The following is a 27,378-nucleotide window of genomic DNA, read 5'->3' as shown; positions in this document are numbered from 1 at the left end:
TAGCCTACACCTTGGTGGCAGCCTGTGTTCTAGTACTCAGGTTAGTACCCTACACCCTACACCCTACTAGCCTACACCTTGGTGGCAGCCTGTGTTCTAGTACTCAGGTTAGTACCCTACACCCTACACCCTACTAGCCTACACCTTGGTGGCAGCCTGTGTTCTAGTACTCAGGTTAGTACCCTACACCTACACCCTACTAGCCTACACCTTGGTGGCAGCCTGTGTTCTAGTACTCAGGTTAGTACCCTACACCCCTACACCCTACTAGCCTACACCTTGGTGGCAGCCTGTGTTCTAGTACTCAGGTTAGTACCCTACACCCTACACCCTACTAGCCTACACCTTGGTGGCAGCCTGTGTTCTAGTACTCAGGTTAGTACCCTACACCCACACCCTACTAGCCTACACCTTGGTGGCAGCCTGTGTTCTAGTACTCAGGTTAGTACCCTACACCCTACACCCTACTAGCCTACACCTTTGGTGGCAGCCTGTGTTCTAGTACTCAGGTTGGTACCCTACACCCTACACCCTACTAGCCTACACCTTGGTGGCAGCCTGTGTTCTAGTACTCAGGTTAGTACCCTACACCCCTACACCCTACTAGCCTACACCTTGGTGGCAGCCTGTGTTCTAGTACTCAGGTTAGTACCCTACACCCTACACCCTACTAGCCTACACCTTGGTGGCAGCCTGTGTTCTAGTACTCAGGTTAGTACCCTACACTACACCCTACTAGCCTACACCTTGGTGGCAGCCTGTGTTCTAGTACTCAGGTTAGTACCCTACACCCTACACCCTACTAGCCTACACCTTGGTGGCAGCCTGTGTTCTAGTACTCAGGTTAGTACCCTACATACTACACCCTACACCCTACTAGCCTACACCTTGGTGGCAGCCTGTGTTCTAGTACTCAGGTTAGTACCCTACACCCTACACCCTACTAGCCTACACCTTGGTGGCAGCCTGTGTTCTAGTACTCAGGTTAGTACCCTACACCCTACACCCTACTAGCCTACACCTTGGTGGCAGCCTGTGTTCTAGTACTCAGGTTAGTACCCTACATACTACACCCTACACCCTACTAGCCTACACCTTGGTGGCAGCCTGTGTTCTAGTACTCAGGTTGGTACCCTACACCCTACACCCTACTAGCCTACACCTTGGTGGCAGCCTGTGTTCTAGTACTCAGGTTAGTACCCTACACCCTACTAGCCTACACCTTGGTGGCAGCCTGTGTTCTAGTACTCAGGTTAGTACCCCACATACTACACCCTACACCCTACTAGCCTACACCTTGGTGGCAGCCTGTGTTCTAGTACTCAGGTTAGTACCCTACACCCTACACCCTACTAGCCTACACCTTGGTGGCAGCCTGTGTTCTAGTACTCAGGTTAGTACCCTACACCCTACACCCTACTAGCCTACACCTTGGTGGCAGCCTGTGTTCTAGTACTCAGGTTAGTACCCTACATACTACACCCTACACCCTACTAGCCTACACCTTGGTGGCAGCCTGTGTTCTAGTACTCAGGTTGGTACCCTACATACTACACCCTACTAGCCTACACCTTGGTGGCAGCCTGTGTTCTAGTACTCAGGTTAGTACCCTACACCCTACTAGCCTACACCTTGGTGGCAGCCTGTGTTCTAGTACTCAGGTTAGTACCCTACACCCTACTAGCCTACACCTTGGTGGCAGCCTGTGTTCTAGTACTCAGGTTAGTACCCTACACCCTACACCCTACTAGCCTACACCTTGGTGGCAGCCTGTGTTCTAGTACTCAGGTTAGTACCCTACACCCTACACCCTACTAGCCTACACCTTGGTGGCAGCCTGTGTTCTAGTACTCAGGTTAGTACCCTACACCCTACACCCTACTAGCCTACACCTTGGTGGCAGCCTGTGTTCTAGTACTCGGGTTAGTACCCTACATACTACACCCTACACCCTACTAGCCTACACCTTGGTGGCAGCCTGTGTTCTAGTACTCAGGTTAGTACCCTACATACTACACCCTACACCCTACTAGCCTACACCTTGGTGGCAGCCTGTGTTCTAGTACTCAGGTTAGTACCCTACCCCTACACCCTACTAGCCTACACCTTGGTGGCAGCCTGTGTTCTAGTACTCAGGTTAGTACCCTACACCCTACACCCTACTAGCCTACACCTTGGTGGCAGCCTGTGTTCTAGTACTCAGGTTAGTACCCTACATACTACACCCCTACTAGCCTACACCTTGGTGGCAGCCTGTGTTCTAGTACTCAGGTTAGTACCCTACACCCTACACCCTACTAGCCTACACCTTGGTGGCAGCCTGTGTTCTAGTACTCAGGTTAGTACCCTACACCCTACACCCTACTAGCCTACACCTTGGTGGCAGCCTGTGTTCTAGTACTCAGGTTAGTACCCCCTACACCCTACTAGCCTACACCTTGGTGGCAGCCTGTGTTCTAGTACTCAGGTTAGTACCCCTACACCCTACACCCTACTAGCCTACACCTTGGTGGCAGCCTGTGTTCTAGTACTCAGGTTAGTACCCTACACCCTACACCCTACTAGCCTACACCTTGGTGGCAGCCTGTGTTCTAGTACTCAGGTTAGTACCCTACACCCTACACCCTACTAGCCTACACCTTGGTGGCAGCCTGTGTTCTAGTACTCAGGTTAGTACCCTACATACTACACCCTACACCCTACTAGCCTACACCTTGGTGGCAGCCTGTGTTCTAGTACTCAGGTTAGTACCCTACATACTACACCCTACACCCTACTAGCCTACACCTTGGTGGCAGCCTGTGTTCTAGTACTCAGGTTAGTACCCTACACCCTACACCCTACTAGCCTACACCTTGGTGGCAGCCTGTGTTCTAGTACTCAGGTTAGTACCCCACACCCTACACCCTACTAGCCTACACCTTGGTGGCAGCCTGTGTTCTAGTACTCAGGTTAGTACCCTACATACTACACCCTACACCCTACTAGCCTACACCTTGGTGGCAGCCTGTGTTCTAGTACTCAGGTTAGTACCCTACACCCTACACCCTACTAGCCTACACCTTGGTGGCAGCCTGTGTTCTAGTACTCAGGTTAGTACCCTACACCCCTACTAGCCTACACCTTGGTGGCAGCCTGTGTTCTAGTACTCAGGTTAGTACCCTACATACTACACCCTACACCCTACTAGCCTACACCTTGGTGGCAGCCTGTGTTCTAGTACTCAGGTTAGTACCCTACACCCTACACCCTACTAGCCTACACCTTGGTGGCAGCCTGTGTTCTAGTACTCAGGTTAGTACCCTACACCCCTACACCCTACTAGCCTACACCTTGGTGGCAGCCTGTGTTCTAGTACTCAGGTTAGTACCCTACATACTACACCCTACACCCTACTAGCCTACACCTTGGTGGCAGCCTGTGTTCTAGTACTCAGGTTAGTACCCTACATACTACACCCTACTAGCCTACACCTTGGTGGCAGCCTGTGTTCTAGTACTCAGGTTAGTACCCTACACCCTACACCCTACTAGCCTACACCTTGGTGGCAGCCTGTGTTCTAGTACTCAGGTTAGTACCCTACACCCTACTAGCCTACACCTTGGTGGCAGCCTGTGTTCTAGTACTCAGGTTAGTACCCTACACCCTACACCCTACTAGCCTACACCTTGGTGGCAGCCTGTGTTCTAGTACTCAGGTTGGTACCCTACACCCTACACCCTACTAGCCTACACCTTGGTGGCAGCCTGTGTTCTAGTACTCAGGTTAGTACCCTACACCCTACACCCTACTAGCCTACACCTTGGTGGCAGCCTGTGTTCTAGTACTCAGGTTAGTACCCTACATACTACACCCTACACCCTACTAGCCTACACCTTGGTGGCAGCCTGTGTTCTAGTACTCAGGTTAGTACCCACATACTACACCCTACACCCTACTAGCCTACACCTTGGTGGCAGCCTGTGTTCTAGTACTCAGGTTAGTACCCTACACCCTACACCCTACTAGCCTACACCTTGGTGGCAGCCTGTGTTCTAGTACTCAGGTTAGTACCCTACACCCTACACCCTACTAGCCTACACCTTGGTGGCAGCCTGTGTTCTAGTACTCAGGTTAGTACCCTACATACTACACCCTACTAGCCTACACCTTGGTGGCAGCCTGTGTTCTAGTACTCAGGTTGGTACCCTACACCCTACACCCTACTAGCCTACACCTTGGTGGCAGCCTGTGTTCTAGTACTCAGGTTAGTACCCTACACCCTACACCCTACTAGCCTACACCTTGGTGGCAGCCTGTGTTCTAGTACTCAGGTTAGTACCCTACACCCTACTAGCCTACACCTTGGTGGCAGCCTGTGTTCTAGTACTCAGGTTGGTACCCTACACACCCTACACCCTACTAGCCTACACCTTGGTGGCAGCCTGTGTTCTAGTACTCAGGTTAGTACCCTACACCCTACACCCTACTAGCCTACACCTTGGTGGCAGCCTGTGTTCTAGTACTCAGGTTGGTACCCTACACCCTACACCCTACTAGCCTACACCTTGGTGGCAGCCTGTGTTCTAGTACTCAGGTTAGTACCCTACATACTACACCCTACACCCTACTAGCCTACACCTTGGTGGCAGCCTGTGTTCTAGTACTCAGGTTAGTACCCTACATACTACACCCCTACACCCTACTAGCCTACACCTTGGTGGCAGCCTGTGTTCTAGTACTCAGGTTAGTACCCTACACCCTACACCCTACTAGCCTACACCTTGGTGGCAGCCTGTGTTCTAGTACTCAGGTTAGTACCCCTACACCCTACTAGCCTACACCTTGGTGGCAGCCTGTGTTCTAGTACTCAGGTTAGTACCCTACATACTACACCCTACACCCTACTAGCCTACACCTTGGTGGCAGCCTGTGTTCTAGTACTCAGGTTAGTACCCTACACCCTACACCCTACTAGCCTACACCTTGGTGGCAGCCTGTGTTCTAGTACTCAGGTTAGTACCCTACACCCTACACCCTACTAGCCTACACCTTGGTGGCAGCCTGTGTTCTAGTACTCAGGTTAGTACCCTACACCCTACTAGCCTACACCTTGGTGGCAGCCTGTGTTCTAGTACTCAGGTTAGTACCCTACACCCTACACCCTACTAGCCTACACCTTGGTGGCAGCCTGTGTTCTAGTACTCAGGTTAGTACCCTACACCCTACACCCTACTAGCCTACACCTTGGTGGCAGCCTGTGTTCTAGTACTCAGGTTAGTACCCTACATACTACACCCTACACCCTACTAGCCTACACCTTGGTGGCAGCCTGTGTTCTAGTACTCAGGTTAGTACCCTACATACTACACCCTACTAGCCTACACCTTGGTGGCAGCCTGTGTTCTAGTACTCAGGTTAGTACCCTACACCCTACACCCTACTAGCCTACACCTTGGTGGCAGCCTGTGTTCTAGTACTCAGGTTAGTACCCTACCACACCCTACTAGCCTACACCTTGGTGGCAGCCTGTGTTCTAGTACTCAGGTTAGTACCCTACACCCTACACCCTACTAGCCTACACCTTGGTGGCAGCCTGTGTTCTAGTACTCAGGTTAGTACCCTACACCCTACCCTACTAGCCTACACCTTGGTGGCAGCCTGTGTTCTAGTACTCAGGTTAGTACCCTACACCCTACTAGCCTACACCTTGGTGGCAGCCTGTGTTCTAGTACTCAGGTTAGTACCCTACATACTACACCCTACACCCTACTAGCCTACACCTTGGTGGCAGCCTGTGTTCTAGTACTCAGGTTAGTACCCTACATACTACACCCTACACCCTACTAGCCTACACCTTGGTGGCAGCCTGTGTTCTAGTACTCAGGTTAGTACCCTACACCCTACACCCTACTAGCCTACACCTTGGTGGCAGCCTGTGTTCTAGTACTCAGGTTAGTACCCTACACCCTACTAGCCTACACCTTGGTGGCAGCCTGTGTTCTAGTACTCAGGTTAGTACCCTACATACTACACCCTACTAGCCTACACCTTGGTGGCAGCCTGTGTTCTAGTACTCAGGTTAGTACCCTACACCCTACACCCTACTAGCCTACACCTTGGTGGCAGCCTGTGTTCTAGTACTCAGGTTAGTACCCTACACCCTACACCCTACTAGCCTACACCTTGGTGGCAGCCTGTGTTCTAGTACTCAGGTTAGTACCCTACACCCCTACTAGCCTACACCTTGGTGGCAGCCTGTGTTCTAGTACTCAGGTTAGTACCCTACACCCTACACCCTACTAGCCTACACCTTGGTGGCAGCCTGTGTTCTAGTACTCAGGTTAGTACCCTACACCCTACACCCTACTAGCCTACACCTTGGTGGCAGCCTGTGTTCTAGTACTCAGGTTAGTACCCTACACCCTACACCCTACTAGCCTACACCTTGGTGGCAGCCTGTGTTCTAGTACTCAGGTTAGTACCCTACATACTACACCCTACACCCTACTAGCCTACACCTTGGTGGCAGCCTGTGTTCTAGTACTCAGGTTAGTACCCTACATACTACACCCTACACCCTACTAGCCTACACCTTGGTGGCAGCCTGTGTTCTAGTACTCAGGTTAGTACCCTACACCCTACACCCTACTAGCCTACACCTTGGTGGCAGCCTGTGTTCTAGTACTCAGGTTAGTACCCTACACCCTACACCCTACTAGCCTACACCTTGGTGGCAGCCTGTGTTCTAGTACTCAGGTTAGTAGCCCTACATACTACACCCTACACCCTACTAGCCTACACCTTGGTGGCAGCCTGTGTTCTAGTACTCAGGTTAGTACCCTACACCCTACACCCTACTAGCCTACACCTTGGTGGCAGCCTGTGTTCTAGTACTCAGGTTAGTACCCTACACCCTACTAGCCTACACCTTGGTGGCAGCCTGTGTTCTAGTACTCAGGTTAGTACCCTACATACTACACCCTACACCCTACTAGCCTACACCTTGGTGGCAGCCTGTGTTCTAGTACTCAGGTTAGTACCCTACACCCTACACCCTACTAGCCTACACCTTGGTGGCAGCCTGTGTTCTAGTACTCAGGTTAGTACCCTACACCCTACACCCTACTAGCCTACACCTTGGTGGCAGCCTGTGTTCTAGTACTCAGGTTAGTACCCTACATACTACACCCTACACCCTACTAGCCTACACCTTGGTGGCAGCCTGTGTTCTAGTACTCAGGTTAGTACCCCTACATACTACACCCTACTAGCCTACACCTTGGTGGCAGCCTGTGTTCTAGTACTCAGGTTAGTACCCTACACCCCTACACCCTACTAGCCTACACCTTGGTGGCAGCCTGTGTTCTAGTACTCAGGTTAGTACCCTACACCCTACTAGCCTACACCTTGGTGGCAGCCTGTGTTCTAGTACTCAGGTTAGTACCCTACACCCTACACCCTACTAGCCTACACCTTGGTGGCAGCCTGTGTTCTAGTACTCAGGTTAGTACCCTACACCCTACACCCTACTAGCCTACACCTTGGTGGCAGCCTGTGTTCTAGTACTCAGGTTAGTACCCTACACCCTACACCCTACTAGCCTACACCTTGGTGGCAGCCTGTGTTCTAGTACTCAGGTTAGTACCCTACATACTACACCCTACACCCTACTAGCCTACACCTTGGTGGCAGCCTGTGTTCTAGTACTCAGGTTAGTACCCTACATACTACACCTACACCCTACTAGCCTACACCTTGGTGGCAGCCTGTGTTCTAGTACTCAGGTTAGTACCCTACACCCTACACCCTACTAGCCTACACCTTGGTGGCAGCCTGTGTTCTAGTACTCAGGTTAGTACCCTACACCCTACACCCTACTAGCCTACACCTTGGTGGCAGCCTGTGTTCTAGTACTCAGGTTAGTACCCTACATACTACACCCTACTAGCCTACACCTTGGTGGCAGCCTGTGTTCTAGTACTCAGGTTAGTACCCTACACCCTACACCCTACTAGCCTACACCTTGGTGGCAGCCTGTGTTCTAGTACTCAGGTTAGTACCCACACCCTACACCCTACTAGCCTACACCTTGGTGGCAGCCTGTGTTCTAGTACTCAGGTTAGTACCCCCCCTACACCCTACTAGCCTACACCTTGGTGGCAGCCTGTGTTCTAGTACTCAGGTTAGTACCCTACACCCTACACCCTACTAGCCTACACCTTGGTGGCAGCCTGTGTTCTAGTACTCAGGTTAGTACCCTACACCCTACACCCTACTAGCCTACACCTTGGTGGCAGCCTGTGTTCTAGTACTCAGGTTAGTACCCTACACCCTACACCCTACTAGCCTACACCTTGGTGGCAGCCTGTGTTCTAGTACTCAGGTTAGTACCCTACATACTACCCCTACACCCTACTAGCCTACACCTTGGTGGCAGCCTGTGTTCTAGTACTCAGGTTAGTACCCTACATACTACACCCTACACCCTACTAGCCTACACCTTGGTGGCAGCCTGTGTTCTAGTACTCAGGTTAGTACCCTACACCCTACTAGCCTACACCTTGGTGGCAGCCTGTGTTCTAGTACTCAGGTTAGTACCCTACACCCTACTAGCCTACACCTTGGTGGCAGCCTGTGTTCTAGTACTCAGGTTAGTACCCTACATACTACACCCTACACCCTACTAGCCTACACCTTGGTGGCAGCCTGTGTTCTAGTACTCAGGTTAGTACCCTACACCCTACTAGCCTACACCTTGGTGGCAGCCTGTGTTCTAGTACTCAGGTTAGTACCCTACACCCTACACCCTACTAGCCTACACCTTGGTGGCAGCCTGTGTTCTAGTACTCAGGTTAGTACCCTACATACTACACCCTACACCCTACTAGCCTACACCTTGGTGGCAGCCTGTGTTCTAGTACTCAGGTTAGTACCCTACATACTACACCCTACACCCTACTAGCCTACACCTTGGTGGCAGCCTGTGTTCTAGTACTCAGGTTAGTACCCTACACCCTACTAGCCTACACCTTGGTGGCAGCCTGTGTTCTAGTACTCAGGTTGGTACCCTACACCCTACTAGCCTACACCTTGGTGGCAGCCTGTGTTCTAGTACTCAGGTTAGTACCCTACATACTACACCCTACACCCTACTAGCCTACACCTTGGTGGCAGCCTGTGTTCTAGTACTCAGGTTAGTACCCTACATACTACACCCTACTAGCCTACACCTTGGTGGCAGCCTGTGTTCTAGTACTCAGGTTAGTACCCTACACCCTACACCTTGGTGGCAGCCTGTGTTCTAGTACTCAGGTTAGTACCCTACATACTACACCCTACTAGCCTACACCTTGGTGGCAGCCTGTGTTCTGTACTCAGGTTAGTACCCTACACCCTACACCCTACACCTTGGTGGCAGCCTGTGTTCTAGTACTCAGGTTAGTACCCTACACCCTACACCTTGGTGGCAGCCTGTGTTCTAGTACTCAGGTTAGTACCCTACACCCTACTAGCCTACACCTTGGTGGCAGCCTGTGTTCTAGTTCTCAGGTTAGTACCCTACTAGCCTACACCTTGGTGGCAGCCTGTGTTCTAGTACTCAGGTTAGTAGCCCTACATACTACACCCTACTAGCCTACACCTTGGTGGCAGCCTGTGTTCTAGTACTCAGGTTAGTACCCTACATACTACACCCTACACCCTACTAGCCTACACCTTGGTGGCAGCCTGTGTTCTAGTACTCAGGTTAGTACCCTACATACTACACACTACACCCCTACTAGCCTACACCTTGGTGGCAGCCTGTGTTCTAGTACTCAGGTTAGTACCCTACATACTACACCCTACTAGCCTACACCTTGGTGGCAGCCTGTGTTCTAGTACTCAGGTTAGTACCCTACACCCTACACCTTGGTGGCAGCCTGTGTTCTAGTACTCAGGTTAGTACCCTACATACTACACCCTACTAGCCTACACCTTGGTGGCAGCCTGTGTTCTAGTACTCAGGTAAGTACCCTACATACTACACCCTACACCCTACTAGCCTACACCTTGGTGGCAGCCTGTGTTCTAGTACTCAGGTTAGTACCCTACATACTACACCCTACACCCTACTAGCCTACACCTTGGTGGCAGCCTGTGTTCTAGTACTCAGGTTAGTACCCTACATACTACACCCTACACCCTACTAGCCTACACCTTGGTGGCAGCCTGTGTTCTAGTACTCAGGTTAGTACCCTACATACTACACCCTACACCCTACTAGCCTACACCTTGGTGGCAGCCTGTGTTCTAGTACTCAGGTTAGTACCCTACATACTACACCCTACTAGCCTACACCTTGGTGGCAGCCTGTGTTCTAGTACTCAGGTTAGTACCCTACACCCCTACACCTTGGTGGCAGCCTGTGTTCTAGTACTCAGGTTAGTACCCTACATACTACACCCTACTAGCCTACACCTTGGTGGCAGCCTGTGTTCTGTACTCAGGTTAGTACCCTACACCCTACACCTTGGTGGCAGCCTGTGTTCTAGTACTCAGGTTAGTACCCTACACCCTACACCTCAGTGGCAGCCTGTGTTCTAGTACTCAGGTTAGTACCCTACACCCTACACCTTGGTGGCAGCCTGTGTTCTAGTACTCAGGTTAGTACCCTACACCCTACTAGCCTACACCTTGGTGGCAGCCTGTGTTCTAGTACTCAGGTTAGTACCCTACACCCTACTAGCCTACACCTTGGTGGCAGCCTGTGTTCTGTACTCAGGTTAGTACCCTACACCCTACACCTTGGTGGCAGCCTGTGTTCTAGTACTCAGGTTAGTACCCTACACCCTACACCTCAGTGGCAGCCTGTGTTCTAGTACTCAGGTTAGTACCCTACACCCTACACCTTGGTGGCAGCCTGTGTTCTAGTACTCAGGTTAGTACCCTACACCCTACTAGCCTACACCTTGGTGGCAGCCTGTGTTCTAGTACTCAGGTTAGTACCCTACACCCTACTAGCCTACACCTTGGTGGCAGCCTGTGTTCTAGTACTCAGGTAAGTACCCTACATACTACACCCTACTAGCCTACACCTTGGTGGCAGCCTGTGTTCTAGTACTCAGGTTAGTACCCTACATACTACACCCTACACCCTACTAGCCTACACCTTGGTGGCAGCCTGTGTTCTAGTACTCAGGTTAGTACCCTACACCCTACACCCTACTAGCCTACACCTTGGTGGCAGCCTGTGTTCTAGTACTCAGGTTAGTACCCTACACCCTACACCCTACTAGCCTACACCTTGGTGGCAGCCTGTGTTCTAGTACTCAGGTTAGTACCCTACACCCTATAGCCTACACCTTGGTGGCAGCCTGTGTTCTAGTACTCAGGTTAGTACCCTACATACTACACCCTACACCCTACTAGCCTACACCTTGGTGGCAGCCTGTGTTCTAGTACTCAGGTTAGTACCCTACATACTACACCCTACACCCTACTAGCCTACACCTTGGTGGCAGCCTGTGTTCTAGTACTCAGGTTAGTACCCTACATACTACACCCTACACCCTACTAGCCTACACCTTGGTGTCAGCCTGTGTTCTAGTACTCAGGTTAGTACCCTACACTCTACACCCTACTAGTGTACACCTTGGTGGCAGCCTGTGTTCTAGTACTCAGGTTAGTACCCTACACCCTACACCCTACTAGCCTACACCTTGGTGGCTGCCTGTGTTCTAGTACTCAGGTTAGTACCCTACACCCTACACCTTGGTGGCAGCCTGTGTTCTAGTACTCAGGTTAGTACCCTACATACTACACCCTACTAGCCTACACCTTGGTGGCAGCCTGTGTTCTGTACTCAGGTTAGTACCCTACACCCTACACCTTGGTGGCAGCCTGTGTTCTAGTACTCAGGTTAGTACCCTACTCCCTACACCTTGGTGGCAGCCTGTGTTCTAGTACTCAGGTTAGTACCCTATACCCTACACCTTGGTGGCAGCCTGTGTTCTAGTACTCAGGTTAGTACCCTACATACTACACCCTACACCCTACTAGCCTACACCTTGGTGGCAGCCTGTGTTCTAGTACTCAGGTTAGTACTCTACATACTACACCCTACACCCTACTAGCCTACACCTTGGTGGCAGCCTGTGTTCTAGTACTCAGGTTAGTACCCTACACCCTACTAGCCTACACCTTGGTGGCAGCCTCTGTTCTAGTACTCAGGTTAGTACCCTACATACTACACCCTACTAGCCTACACCTTGGTGTCAGCCTGTGTTCTAGTACTCAGGTTAGTACCCTACACTCTACACCCTACTAGTGTACACCTTGGTGGCAGCCTGTGTTCTAGTACTCAGGTTAGTACCCTACACCCTACTAGCCTACACCTTGGTGGCAGCCTGTGTTCTAGTACTCAGGTTAGTACCCTACACCCTACTAGCCTACACCTTGGTGGCAGCCTGTGTTCTAGTACTCAGGTTAGTACCCTACACCCTACTAGCCTACACCTTGGTGGCAGCCTGTGTTCTGTACTCAGGTTAGTACCCTACACCCTACACCTTGGTGGCCGCCTGTGTTCTAGTACTCAGGTTAGTACCCTACACCCTACACCTTGGTGGCAGCCTGTGTTCTAGTACTCAGGTTAGTACCCTACACCCTACACCTTGGTGGCAGCCTGTGTTCTAGTACTCAGGTTAGTACCCTACACCCTACTAGCCTACACCTTTGTGGCAGCCTGTGTTCTAGTACTCAGGTTAGTACGCTACATACTACACCCTACACCCTACTAGCCTACACCTTGGTGGCAGCCTGTGTTCTAGTACTCAGGTTAGTACCCTACATACTACACCCTACACCCTACTAGCCTACACCTTGGTGGCAGCCTGTGTTCTAGTACTCAGGTTAGTACCCTACATACTACACCCTACTAGCCTACACCTTGGTGGCAGCCTGTGTTCTAGTACTCAGGTTAGTACCCTACACCCTACTAGCCTACACCTTGGTGGCAGCCTGTGTTCTAGTACTCAGGTTAGTACCCTACATACTACACCCTACACCCTACTAGCCTACACCTTGGTGGCAGCCTGTGTTCTAGTACTCAGATTAGTACCCTACATACTACACCCTACACCCTACTAGCCTACACCTTGGTGGCAGCCTGTGTTCTAGTACTCAGGTTAGTACCCTACATACTACACCCTACACCCTACTAGCCTACACCTTGGTGGCAGCCTGTGTTCTAGTACTCAGGTTAGTACCCTACACCCTACACCCTACTAGCCTACACCTTGGTGGCAGCCTGTGTTCTAGTACTCAGGTTAGTACCCTACATACTACACCCTACTAGCCTACACCTTGGTGGCAGCCTGTGTTCTAGTACTCAGGTTAGTACCCTACATACTACACCCTACTAGCCTACACCTTGGTGGCAGCCTGTGTTCTAGTACTCAGGTTAGTACCCTACACCCTACTAGCCTACACCTTGGTGGCAGCCTGTGTTCTAGTACTCAGGTTAGTACCCTACATACTACACCCTACTAGCCTACACCTTGGTGGCAGTCTGTGTTCTGTACTCAGGTTAGTACCCTACACCCTACACCTTGGTGGCAGCCTGTGTTCTAGTACTCAGGTTAGTACCCTACACCCTACACCTTGGTGGCAGCCTGTGTTCTAGTACTCAGGTTAGTACCCTACACCCTACACCTTGGTGGCAGCCTGTGTTCTAGTACTCAGGTTAGTACCCTACACCCTACTAGCCTACACCTTGTTGGCAGCCTGTGTTCTAGTACTCAGGTTAGTACCCTACACCCTACTAGCCTACACCTTGGTGGCAGCCTGTGTTCTAGTACTCAGGTTAGTACCCTACATAGTACACCCTACACCCTACTAGCCTACACCTTGGTGGCAGCCTGTGTTCTAGTACTCAGGTTAGTACCCTACATACTACACCCTACACCCTACTAGCCTACACCTTGGTGGCAGCCTGTGTTCTAGTACTCAGGTTAGTACCCTACATACTACACCCTACACGCTACTAGCCTACACCTTGGTGGCAGCCTGTGTTCTAGTACTCAGGTTAGTACCCTACACCCTACTAGCCTACACCTTGGTGGCAGCCTGTGTTCTAGTACTCAGGTTAGTACCCTACACCCTACACCCTACTAGCCTACACCTTGGTGGCAGCCTGTGTTCTAGTACTCAGGTTAGTACCCTACACCCTACTAGCCTACACCTTGGTGGCAGCCTGTGTTCTAGTACTCAGGTTAGTACCCTACATACTACACCCTACACCCTACTAGCCTACACCTTGGTGGCAGCCTGTGTTCTAGTACTCAGGTTAGTACCCTACATACTACACCCTACACCCTACTAGCCTACACCTTGGTGGCAGCCTGTGTTCTAGTACTCAGGTTAGTACCCTACATACTACACCCTACACCCTACTAGCCTACACCTTGGTGGCAGCCTGTGTTCTAGTACTCAGGTTAGTACCCTACATACTACACCCTACTAGCCTACACCTTGGTGGCAGCCTGTGTTCTAGTACTCAGGTTAGTACCCTACACCCTACTAGCCTACACCTTGTTGGCAGCCTGTGTTCTAGTACTCAGGTTAGTACCCTACATACTACACCCTACTAGCCTACACCTTGGTGGCAGCCTGTGTTCTAGTACTCAGGTTAGTACCCTACATACTACACCCTACACCCTACTAGCCTACACCTTGGTGGCAGCCTGTGTTCTAGTACTCAGGTTAGTACCCTACATACTACACCCTACACCCTACTAGCCTACACCTTGGTGGCAGCCTGTGTTCTAGTACTCAGATTAGTACCCTACATACTACACCCTACTAGCCTACACCTTGGTGGCAGCCTGTGTTCTAGTACTCAGGTTAGTACCCTACATACTACACCCTACACCCTACTAGCCTACACCTTGGTGGCAGCCTGTGTTCTAGTACTCAGGTTAGTACCCTACATACTACACCCTACTAGCCTACACCTTGGTGGCAGCCTGTGTTCTAGTACTCAGGTTAGTACCCTACATAGTACACCCTACTAGCCTACACCTTGGTGGCAGCCTGTGTTCTAGTACTCAGGTTAGTACCCTACATACTACACCCTACTAGCCTACACCTTGGTGGCAGCCTGTGTTCTAGTACTCAGGTTAGTACCCTACACCCTACTAGCCTACACCTTGGTGGCAGCCTGTGTTCTAGTACTCAGGTTAGTACCCTACATACTACACCCTACACCCTACTAGCCTACACCTTGGTGGCAGCCTGTGTTCTAGTACTCAGGTTAGTACCCTACATACTACACCCTACACGCTACTAGCCTACACCTTGGTGGCAGCCTGTGTTCTAGTACTCAGGTTAGTACCCTACACCCTACTAGCCTACACCTTGGTGGCAGCCTGTGTTCTAGTACTCAGGTTAGTACCCTACACCCTACACCCTACTAGCCTACACCTTGGTGGCAGCCTGTGTTCTAGTACTCAGGTTAGTACCCTACACCCTACTAGCCTACACCTTGGTGGCAGCCTGTGTTCTAGTACTCAGGTTAGTACCCTACATACTACACCCTACACCCTACTAGCCTACACCTTGGTGGCAGCCTGTGTTCTAGTACTCAGGTTAGTACCCTACATACTACACCCTACACCCTACTAGCCTACACCTTGGTGGCAGCCTGTGTTCTAGTACTCAGGTTAGTACCCTACATACTACACCCTACACCCTACTAGCCTACACCTTGGTGGCAGCCTGTGTTCTAGTACTCAGGTTAGTACCCTACATACTACACCCTACTAGCCTACACCTTGGTGGCAGCCTGTGTTCTAGTACTCAGGTTAGTACCCTACACCCTACTAGCCTACACCTTGTTGGCAGCCTGTGTTCTAGTACTCAGGTTAGTACCCTACATACTACACCCTACACCCTACTAGCCTACACCTTGGTGGCAGCCTGTGTTCTAGTACTCAGGTTAGTACCCTACATACTACACCCTACACCCTACTAGCCTACACCTTGGTGGCAGCCTGTGTTCTAGTACTCAGGTTAGTACCCTACATACTACACCCTACACCCTACTAGCCTACACCTTGGTGGCAGCCTGTGTTCTAGTACTCAGGTTAGTACCCTACACCCTACTAGCCTACACCTTGGTGGCAGCCTGTGTTCTAGTACTCAGGTTAGTACCCTACATACTACACCCTACACCCTACTAGCCTACACCTTGGTGGCAGCCTGTGTTCTAGTACTCAGGTTAGTACCCTACATACTACACCCTACTAGCCTACACCTTGGTGGCAGCCTGTGTTCTAGTACTCAGGTTAGTACCCTACATACTACACCCTACTAGCCTACACCTTGGTGGCAGCCTGTGTTCTAGTACTCAGGTTAGTACCCTACATACTACACCCTACTAGCCTACACCTTGGTGGCAGCCTGTGTTCTAGTATTCAGGTTAGTATCTGCTCATGGATGATCAGTTCTTGGATCCATAGCTCTGTCTGTGAATTTCAGAGTGGTTGTATTTCTTCAACAAGTGGTGGGTTACCGTGTTTACCTCGTTATTAATGTGGCTATCCTTTCTGTCCTGCAGGTACCAGCCGGAACAATCCAGCATGGCCTATCAGATGGCTGCTACGCAGGACGAGCCAGACACCTTAGAGTCCGTTAACGAGGGAAGTGTGGGGATCCTGCCGGGAGCAGAGGAGGTGTTCTGTGCCAAAAACCTTTTGTTCCCTCACAACACAGAACCCAACAACCTGTCTGGCTTCGTAGTCAACATCTGTACCAGTACATTAGGTAAGACACACACACACACACACACACACACACACACACACACACACACACACACACACACACACACACACACACACACACACACACACACACACACACACCTATTCAGTTTTGTCCCTACAGGAGTGTTAGCTCTGGTCTCACCTGTCTCTTCTTTACTGTCTCTGTGTCTGTCCCTACAGGAGTGTTAGCTCTGGTCACCTCTGTCTCTTCCTTACTGTCTCTGTGTCTGTCCCTCTCCCTACAGGAGTATTAGCTCTGGTCTCCTCTGTCTCTTCCTTACTGTCTCTGTGTCTGTCCCTACAGGAGTATTAGCTCTGGTCTCCTCTGTCTCTTCCTTACTGTCTCTGTGTCTGTCCCTCTCCCTACAGGAGTGTTAGCTCTGGTCTCACCTGTCCCTTCCTTACTGTCTCTGTGTCTGTCCTTACAGGAGTATTAGCTCTGGTCTCCTCTGTCTCTTCCTTACTGTCTCTGTGTCTGTCCCTCTCCCTACAGGAGTGTTAGCTCTGGTCTCCTCTGTCTCTTCCTTACTGTCTCTGTGTCTGTCCCTACAGGAGTGTTAGCTCTGGTCTCCTCTGTCTCTTCCTTACTGTCTCTGTGTCTGTCCCTCTCCCTACAGGAGTATTAGCTCTGGTCACCTCTGTCTCTTCCTTACTGTCTCTGTGTCTGTCCCTACAGGAGTGTTAGCTCTGGTCTCCTCTGTCTCTTCCTTACTGTCTCTGTGTCTGTCCCTCTCCCTACAGGAGTATTAGCTCTGGTCTCCTCTGTCCCTTCCTTACTGTCTCTGTGTCTGTCCCTACAGGAGTATTAGCTCTGGTCTCCTCTGTCTCTTCCTTACTGTCTCTGTGTCTGTCCCTACAGGAGTATTAGCTCTGGTCTCCTCTGTCCCTTCCTTACTGTCTCTGTGTCTGTCCCTACAGGAGTATTAGCTCTGGTCTCCTCTGTCTCTTCCTTACTGTCTCTGTGTCTGTCCCTCTCCCTACAGGAGTATTAGCTCTGGTCTCCTCTGTCCCTTCCTTACTGTCTCTGTGTCTGTCCCTCTCCCTACAGGAGTGTTAGCTCTGGTCACCTCTGTCTCTTCCTTACTGTCTCTGTGTCTGTCCCTACAGGAGTATTAGCTCTGGTCTCCTCTGTCTCTTCCTTACTGTCTCTGTGTCTGTCCCTACAGGATTATTAGCTCTGGTCTCCTCTGTCTCTTCCTTACTGTCTCTGTGTCTGTCCCTACAGGAGTGTTAGCTCTGGTCTCCTCTGTCTCTTCCTTACTGTCTCTGTGTCTGTCCCTACAGGAGTATTAGCTCTGGTCTCACCTGTCTCTTCCTTACTGTCTCTGTGTCTGTCCCTCTCCCTACAGGAGTGTTAGCTCTGGTCTCCTCTGTCCCTTCCTTACTGTCTCTGTGTCTGTCCCTCTCCCTACAGGAGTGTTAGCTCTGGTCACCTCTGTCTCTTCCTTACTGTCTCTGTGTCTGTCCCTACAGGAGTGTTAGCTCTGGTCTCCTCTGTCTCTTCCTTACTGTCTCTGTGTCTGTCCCTCTCCCTACAGGAGTATTAGCTCTGGTCTCCTCTGTCTCTTCCTTACTGTCTCTGTGTCTGTCCCTACAGGAGTGTTAGCTCTGGTCTCCTCTGTCTCTTCCTTACTGTCTCTGTGTCTGTCCCTCTCCCTACAGGAGTATTAGCTCTGGTCTCCTCTGTCCCTTCCTTACTGTCTCTGTGTCTGTCCCTACAGGAGTATTAGCTCTGGTCTCCTCTGTCTCTTCCTTACTGTCTCTGTGTCTGTCCCTTCCTTACTGTCTCTGTGTCTGTCCCTACAGGAGTATTAGCTCTGGTCTCCTCTGTCTCTTCCTTACTGTCTCTGTGTCTGTCCCTACAGGAGTATTAGCTCTGGTCTCCTCTGTCCCTTCCTTACTGTCTCTGTGTCTGTCCCTCTCCCTACAGGAGTGTTAGCTCTGGTCTCCTCTGTCTCTTCCTTACTGTCTCTGTGTCTGTCCCTCTCCCTACAGGAGTATTAGCTCTGGTCTCCTCTGTCCCTTCCTTACTGTCTCTGTGTCTGTCCCTACAGGAGTGTTAGCTCTGGTCTCCTCTGTCTCTTCCTTACTGTCTCTGTGTCTGTCCCTACAGGAGTATTAGCTCTGGTCTCCTCTGTCTCTTCCTTACTGTCTCTGTGTCTGTCCCTACAGGAGTATTAGCTCTGGTCTCCTCTGTCTCTTCCTTACTGTCTCTGTGTCTGTCCCTCTCCCTACAGGAGTATTAGCTCTGGTCTCCTCTGTCTCTTCCTTACTGTCTCTGTGTCTGTCCCTACAGGAGTGTTAGCTCTGGTCTCCTCTGTCTCTTCCTTACTGTCTCTGTGTCTGTCCCTACAGGAGTGTTAGCTCTGGTCTCCTCTGTCTCTTCCTTACTGTCTCTGTGTCTGTCTCTGTCCCTACAGGAGTATTAGCTCTGGTCTCCTCTGTCTCTTCCTTACTGTCTCTGTGTCTGTCCCTCTCCCTACAGGAGTATTAGCTCTGGTCTCCTCTGTCTCTTCCTTACTGTCTCTGTGTCTGTCCCTACAGGAGTGTTAGCTCTGGTCTCCTCTGTCTCTTCCTTACTGTCTCTGTGTCTGTCCCTACAGGAGTGTTAGCTCTGGTCACCTCTGTCTCTTCCTTACTGTCTCTGTGTCTGTCCCTCTCCCTACAGGAGTATTGGTGTGTATCTTCTGTGTGGTAGCAGTGCAGGGAGGCTTTGCTTCCTGGTCTGTCTCTCTACTGAGCCTCATATTTACAGCCTGTCTGGCAGTCACTCTACTGGTCTGGAGACAGCCTGAGAGCAAGACCAATCTCTCTTTCAAGGTATGTTCACTCAGCTGTACCCCACGGTCAGGGACATGCCTCTCCTCCCTATCCTCCCAGGAGCCACTATGTTTATAAATCTTCTCCTCTTCTCCTCCTCTCCCCTCTCCTCCTCTCCCCTCTCCTCTTCTCCCTTCTCCTCTTCTCCTCATGCCTCCTCTTCTCCCTTCTCCTCTCCTCATGCCTCCTCCCCTCTCCTCCTCTCCTCACGCCTCCTCTCATATTCTCCCCTCTCCTCACGCCTCCTCTCATATTTTCCCCTCTCCTCTTCTCCTCCCTTCTCCTCTCCTCCCTTCTCCTCTCCTCACGCCTCCTCTCCTCTTCTCCCCTCTCCTCACGCCTCCACTCCTCTTATCCCTTCTCCTCCTCTCCTCATGCCTCCTCTCCTCCCTTCTCCTCCTCTCCTCACGCCTCCTCTTCTCCTCTTCCTCTCCTCTTCTCCCCTCTCCTCACGCCTCCTCTCCCCTTCTCTCTTCTCCTCATGCCTCCTCTCCTCCCTTCTCCCCTCTCCTCATGCCTCCTCTTCTCCCTTCTCATGCCTCCTCTCCTCCCTTCTCCCCTCTCCCCCGCCTCCTCCGCTCTTCTCCCTTCTCCTCATGCCTCCTCTCCTCCCTTCTCCCCTCTCCTCACGCCTCCTCTTCTCCTTCTCCTCCTCTCCTCATGCCTCCTCCCCTCTCCTCATGCCTCCTCTACTCTTTTCCCTTCTCCTCCTCCCTCACACCTCCTCTCCTCTTCTCCTCACGCCTCCACTCCTCTTATCCCTTCTCCTCCTCTCCTCATGCCTCCTCTCCTCCCTTCTCCCCTCTCCTCCTCTCCTCTTCTCCCTCTCCTCATGCCTCCTCTCCTCCCTTCTCCCTCTCCTCCTCTCCTCCTTCTCCCCTCTCCTCATGCCTCCTCTCTCCCCTCTCCTCCCTCTCCTCCTCTCTCCTCCCTTCTCCTCCTCTCCTCATGCCTCCTCTTCTCCCTTCTCCTCCTCTCCTCGCGCCTCATCTCCTCCCCTCTCCTCCTCTCCTCCCAGGTGCCCCTGCTTCCCTTCCTCCCAGTGGCCAGTATGTTTATCAACATCTTCCTGATGTGTCAGCTGGGCCGAGGAACCTGGATCCGCTTCTCTTTCTGGATGATCATAGGTATACTACATTATTAATATAGATTAAATATGACCTATAGATACACTACATTATTAATATAGATTAAATATGACCTATAGGTACACTACATTATTAACCTCTATGGGCTAGGTGGGACGCTAGCGTCCCCCCCGTGGTGCACTCCATCAACAGCAGGTGCATTTCAAGAGCGGCAAATTTGAATCCAAATAAATGTCAAAATTCAAATTTTTCAAACATACAACTATTTTACACCCTTTGAAAGATAAACATCTCCTTAATCTAACCACGTTTTACGATTTCAAAAAGGTTTTACGGCTAAAGCATAAATTTAGAGTATGTTAGGACAGTACATTTACAAGAGTTGTGTGTAATGTTTTGTCAATTCAAAGACAGGGTCACCAAAACCATAAAACCAGCTAAAATGATGCACTAACCTTTTACAATCTCCATCAGATGACACTCCTAGGACATTATGTTAGACAATGCATGCATTTTTAGTTCTATCAAGTTCATATTTATATCCAAAAACAGCGTTTTACTATGGCATTGATGTTGAGGAAATCGTTTCCCTCCAATAACCGGCAGTCAAGTCAACACCACAAATTAAATAATTAAAATTAGAAAACATTGGTAAAATATTATATTGTCATTTAAAGAATTATAGATTTACATCTCTTGAACGCAATCAACTTGCCAGATTTAAAAATAACCTTACTGGGAAATCACACTTTGCAATAATCTGAGCACTGCGCCCAGAAAAATACGCGCTGCGATACAGACTAGAGGTCATGTTGGGGAGATCTAAAATCGAAAATACTATGTAAATAATCCATTACCTTTGATTCTCTTCATCAGATGTCACTTCCAGGTATCACAGGTCCATAACGAATGTAGTTTTGTTCAAAAAAGCTCATCATTTATGTCCAAAAATCTCCGTCTTGTTAGCACATGATCTAAGCCAGCCGGACTTCTCGTCATGAACGAGGGGAAAAAATATATTTAAGTTCGTTCAAACATGTCAAACGTTGTATAGCATAAATCATTAGGGCCTTTTTTAACCAGAACATGAATAATATTCAAGGTGGACGAATGCATACTCTTTTATAACGTATTGGAACGAGGGTACCCAACATGAACTCGCGCCAGGTGTCTAATGGGCCATCATCGTTCCATGGCTCTTGTTCGGTCAGATCTCCCTCCAGAAGACTCTGAGTAGAAAATGAAAATTTTTTTTTTTAGGTTTAAAGGTAAAAACAACTCTAGGTTTCTTTCCCTTCTGAAAAATTCGGGGTTTTCCTGCCTAATATGTTTCTATTACCACACCATTCAAACAGTTTTAAAACTTTAAGTGTTTTCTATCCATATATAATAAGTACATGCATATTCTAGTTACTGGGTAGGATTAGTAACCAGATTAAATCGGGTACATTTTTTTATTCAGCCGTGCAAATATTCTGCCCCCTAGCCCTAACAGGTTAATATAGATTAACCTGTTGGGGCTAGGGGGCAGTATTTGCACGGCTGGATAAAAAATGTACCCGATTTACTACTAGCCCATAGCCCATAGAGGTTAAATATGACCTATAGGTACACTACATTATTAATATAGATTAAATATGACCTATAGGTATACTACATTATTAATATAGATTAAATATGACCTATAGATATACTACATTATTAATATAGATTAAATATGACCTATAGATACACTACATTATTAATATAGATTAAATATGACCTATAGATATACTACATTATTAATATAGATTAAATATGACCTATAGGTATACTACATTTATCTGTAATATAGATTAAATATGACCTATAGATACACTACATTTATCTGTAATATAGATTAAATATGACCTATAGGTACACTACATTATTAATATAGATTAAATATGACCTATAGGTATACTACATTTATCTGTAATATAGATTAAATATGACCTATAGATACACTACATTTATCTGTAATATAGATTAAATATGACCTATAGGTACACTACATTATTAATATAGATTAAATATGACCTATAGGTATACTACATTATTAATATAGATTAAATATGACCTATAGATATACTACATTATTAATATAGATTAAATATGACCTATAGATACACTACATTATTAATATAGATTAAATATGACCTATAGGTACACTACATTATTAATATAGATTAAATATGACCTATAGGTACACTACATTATTAATATAGATTAAATATGACCTATAGGTACACTACATTATTAATATAGATTAAATATGACCTATAGATACACTACATTATTAATATAGATTAAATATGACCTATAGATACACTGCATTATTAATATAGATTAAATATGACCTATAGGTACACTACATTATTAATATAGATTAAATATGACCTATAGATACACTACATTATTAATATAGATTAAATATGACCTATAGGTATACTACATTATTAATATAGATTAAATATGACCTATAGATACACTGCATTATTAATATAGATTAAATATGACCTATAGGTACACTACATTATTAATATAGATTAAATATGACCTATAGGTATACTACATTATTAATATAGATTAAATATGACCTATAGATATACTACATTATTAATATAGATTAAATATGACCTATAGATACACTACATTATTAATATAGATTAAATATGACCTATAGATATACTACATTATTAATATAGATTAAATATGACCTATAGGTATACTACATTTATGTAATATAGATTAAATATGACCTATAGATACACTACATTTATCGTAATATAGATTAAATATGACCTATAGGTATACTACATTATTAATATAGATTAAATATGACCTATAGGTATACTACATTATTAATATAGATTAAATATGACCTATAGATACACTACATTATTAATATAGATTAAATATGACCTATAGATATACTACATTATTAATATAGATTAAATATGACCTATAGATACACTACATTATTAATATAGATTAAATATGACCTATAGGTATACTACATTATTAATATAGATTAAATATGACCTATAGATACACTACATTATTAATATAGATTAAATATGACCTATAGATATACTACATTATTAATATAGATTAAATATGTCCTATAGGTATACTACATTATTAATATAGATTAAATATGACCTATAGATATACTACATTATTAATATAGATTAAATATGACCTATAGGTATACTACATTATTAATATAGATTAAATATGACCTATAGATACACTACATTATTAATATAGATTAAATATGACCTATAGATATACTACATTATTAATATAGATTAAATATGACCTATAGATATACTACATTATTAATATAGATTAAATATGACCTATAGATACACTACATTTATCTGTAATATAGATTAAATATGTCCTATAGGTATACTACATTATTAATATAGATTAAATATTACCTATAGATACACTACATTATTAATATAGATTAAATATGACCTATAGATACACTACATGTATCTGTAATATAGATTAAATTTGACCTATAGGTACAGTACATTTTTCTGTAATATAGATTAAATATGACCTATAGATACAGTAGTTTGGACACACCTACTCATTCCAGGGTTTTTCTTTATTTTTACTATTTTCTACATTGTAGAATAATGTTGAAGACATCAAACCTACGATATAACACATATGGAGTCATATAGTAACCAAAAAAGTGTTAATCTGTCTGGGGTATGCGTGACACTAGCTAATTTCCACGGTATCCATATTCAAAACAACAAAAATCTCATAATTACTTAATCTCTCAAACATACAACTATTATACACCATTTTAAAGATAAGATTCTCGTTAATCCAACCACACTGTCCGATTTCAAAAAGGCTTTACGGCGAAAGCAAAACATTAGATTATGTTAGACAGCAACTTGACAAGAAATAATCACACACCCATTTTCCAAGCAAGGAGAGCATTGTCACAAAAACCCAGAAATACAGCTAAAATTAATCACTCACCTTTGATGATCTTCATCAGATGACAATCATAGGACTTCATGTTACACAATACATACATGTTTTGTTCGATAAAGTTCATATTTATATCCAAAACCCCATTTTACATTGGCGCGTGATGTTCAGAAAATGTATTCCCACCAAAACTGCCGGTGAATGAGCACATCAATTTACAAAAATACTCATCATAAACGTTGATAAACTTTACAACAGTTATTGAAAGAATTATAGATACACTACTCCTTAATGCAACCGCTGTGTCAGATTTCAAAATAGCTTTACGGCGAAAGCACATTGTTCAATATTCTGAGTACAGAGCTCAGCCATCAAAGCAAGCTATACAGTTACCCGCCAAGTTCTGGAGTCAAAAAAAGTCAGAAATAGTATTATAAATCTTCACTTACCTTTGCTGATCTTCGTCGGAATGCACTCCCAGGACTCCCACTTCCACAAGAAATGTTTGTTTTGTTCGATAAACTCCATATTTATGTCCAAATACCTCCTTTTTGTTCGCACGTTCAGACGAGTTATCCAAATGCGCAATGCTGGCGCATTTTGTTGAGACGAAAAGTCCAAAAAGTTATACTACAGTTTGTAGAAACATGTCAAAACGATGTATAGCATCAATCTTTAGGATGTTTTTATCATACATCTTTGATAATATTCCAACTGGACAAATCCTTTGTCTTCAGAAAGGAAAAAGAAAGCACCTCGCACTGACGGCCACACGCATGGATGATCTAATGGCACTCAGCCAGACACCTGGTTGAAATGACTGTCATTCCCTTCCAGGTCACAGTAGAAGCCTGTAACAACGTTCTAAAGACTGTTGACATCTAGTGGAAGCCTTGGGAACTGCAAAATGACCCCTAAGTCACTGTAGTTTGAATAGGGAATCAATTGAAAAAACTACAAGCCTCAGATTTTCAACTTCCTGGTTAGATTTTTCTCAGGGTTTTGCCTGCCATATGAGTTCTGTTATACTCACAGACATCATTCAAAACGGTTTTAGACACTTGTGTTTTCTATCCAAATCTACTAGTAATGTGCATATCCTACCTTCTGGGTCTGGGTATCAGGCAGTTTACTACGGGCACACTTTTCATCCGGACGTCAAAATACTGCCCCCTACCCTAGAGAAGTTTTAAACACATCAAAATATAGTTTATATTTGAGATTCCTCAAAGTATCCACCCTTTGCCTTGATGACAGCTTTGCACACTCTTGGCATTCTCTCATCCAGCTTCACGTTTTTGCACCCTTCCCCCAGGTTTCATCATCTACTTTGGCTATGGGATCCGTAACAGTGTAGAAGCTGCTTTAGCCAATACTGACAGTAACCTGCATGGATACAAGCCAGACTGCACTCTCAACGGACAGCCAATGGACATCGAGAAGGAAGTCTTCCTACACAACGGCCTGGACCTGGACAACACAGTGGACGAGGAGGACGGGGACCTCTAGAGGTTGGGAGGTGCAGTGCACTTCTCCAATGCTACTATCTGATTACTTTATCTATCTCAACTGTCAGATTAGTACCATATACTGTCAGAAATATGTTCACATGAAGGGGGGACAATCATGTACAATCAGAACCAGCTCTATTAGGACCTCATGTTGCCTAGTATCAAACCAGACACAGGGCTCTTCACACTGGGCAGTGGTCCACCTTACCAGCTCCACGTCCACTGATCATGACTCTGTTAATGATAGCGTTTGTAAACACCAAACCAACGAGTCCGTCTGTCATTGTTAGCACAAAGCAGGAGGACTATCACACTTCTCTTGGAAGAAGAAAGTGGCTTGAAAGGATCTGTGGCCCTTAACATTTTATTCAAATTTGTTGGAAATACTGAATAGTCTATAATTTCACACTGAAGAGCAGGGCTCTTCCATAATATTAACATTACTGGTGGATTACCATGCAGTCTATCACCCTCTGCTGGAGTCCTGGTGTCACTGCATGATAGTTGCTGAAAGAGGATGTGTCACAAGGGCACCCTATTCCCTATATAGTGCACTACTTTTGACCAGGACCCATAGTGGGCACAGTGCTGGTTGCTGTGCCCCCCTCTACTATTCAAGTCAACATCATCCTCCACAATTTCATTACTTACAATGACATCGACATATTCTGCTTCTTATCTACGAATATATTGACTTATTGATGACAACAAGTGATGTTTTTCATTCATATCTTCAGAGCCACCTCTGAGTCAAGACAGCTGCACTTCCTTGTTTGATTGAACGTTATATTCAGGATGTAATGAATTATAATTGATACGTCTCAAATTACAACTACAGTATGAATTCGAGGTGAGTGTTTTAAGGTAATAAGCTGGCATTGTTCCAACTTCCATTATGGAGGAGTGATGACTTACGGAATGTTGCACGAGTCTTCTTCTCCTCCTTCTCATTCTTCTTCTCCTCCTTCTCATTCTTCTTCTCCTTCTCATTCTTCTTCTCCTTCTCATTCTTCTTCTCCTTCTCATTCTTCTTCTCATTCTTCTTCTCCTTCTCATTCTTCTTCTCCTTCTCCTTCTCATTCTTCTTCTCCTTCTCATTCTTCTTCTCCTTCTCATTCTTCTTCTCCTTCTTCTTCTTCTTCTCCTTCTCATTCTTCTTCTCCTTCTCATTCTTCTTCTCCTTCTTCTTCT

The 27,378-nt window shown here is 47.0% G+C and overlaps 1 protein-coding gene across 1 annotated transcript; it reads left to right on the top strand.

The window, feature by feature from the left end:
* Positions 1 to 13,104: 13,104 nt before the first annotated feature.
* Positions 13,105 to 26,294, top strand: LOC123731981 (high affinity cationic amino acid transporter 1). Its single transcript, XM_045711366.1, has 5 exons — positions 13,105 to 13,144; positions 16,577 to 16,782; positions 19,453 to 19,604; positions 20,623 to 20,731; positions 25,992 to 26,294. Exons 2-5 carry the CDS (start codon positions 16,599 to 16,601, stop codon positions 26,183 to 26,185), a joined length of 639 nt encoding a protein of 212 aa, XP_045567322.1. The 5' UTR covers positions 13,105 to 13,144; positions 16,577 to 16,598; the 3' UTR covers positions 26,186 to 26,294.
* Positions 26,295 to 27,378: the final 1,084 nt, after the last annotated feature.

The sequence above is a fragment of the Salmo salar genome, unplaced genomic scaffold (assembly GCF_905237065.1).
Source record: "Salmo salar unplaced genomic scaffold, Ssal_v3.1, whole genome shotgun sequence".
In the NCBI taxonomy this organism is placed as follows: Eukaryota; Metazoa; Chordata; class Actinopteri; order Salmoniformes; family Salmonidae; genus Salmo; species Salmo salar.
This window is presented reverse-complemented; position numbering and strand designations above follow the sequence as displayed.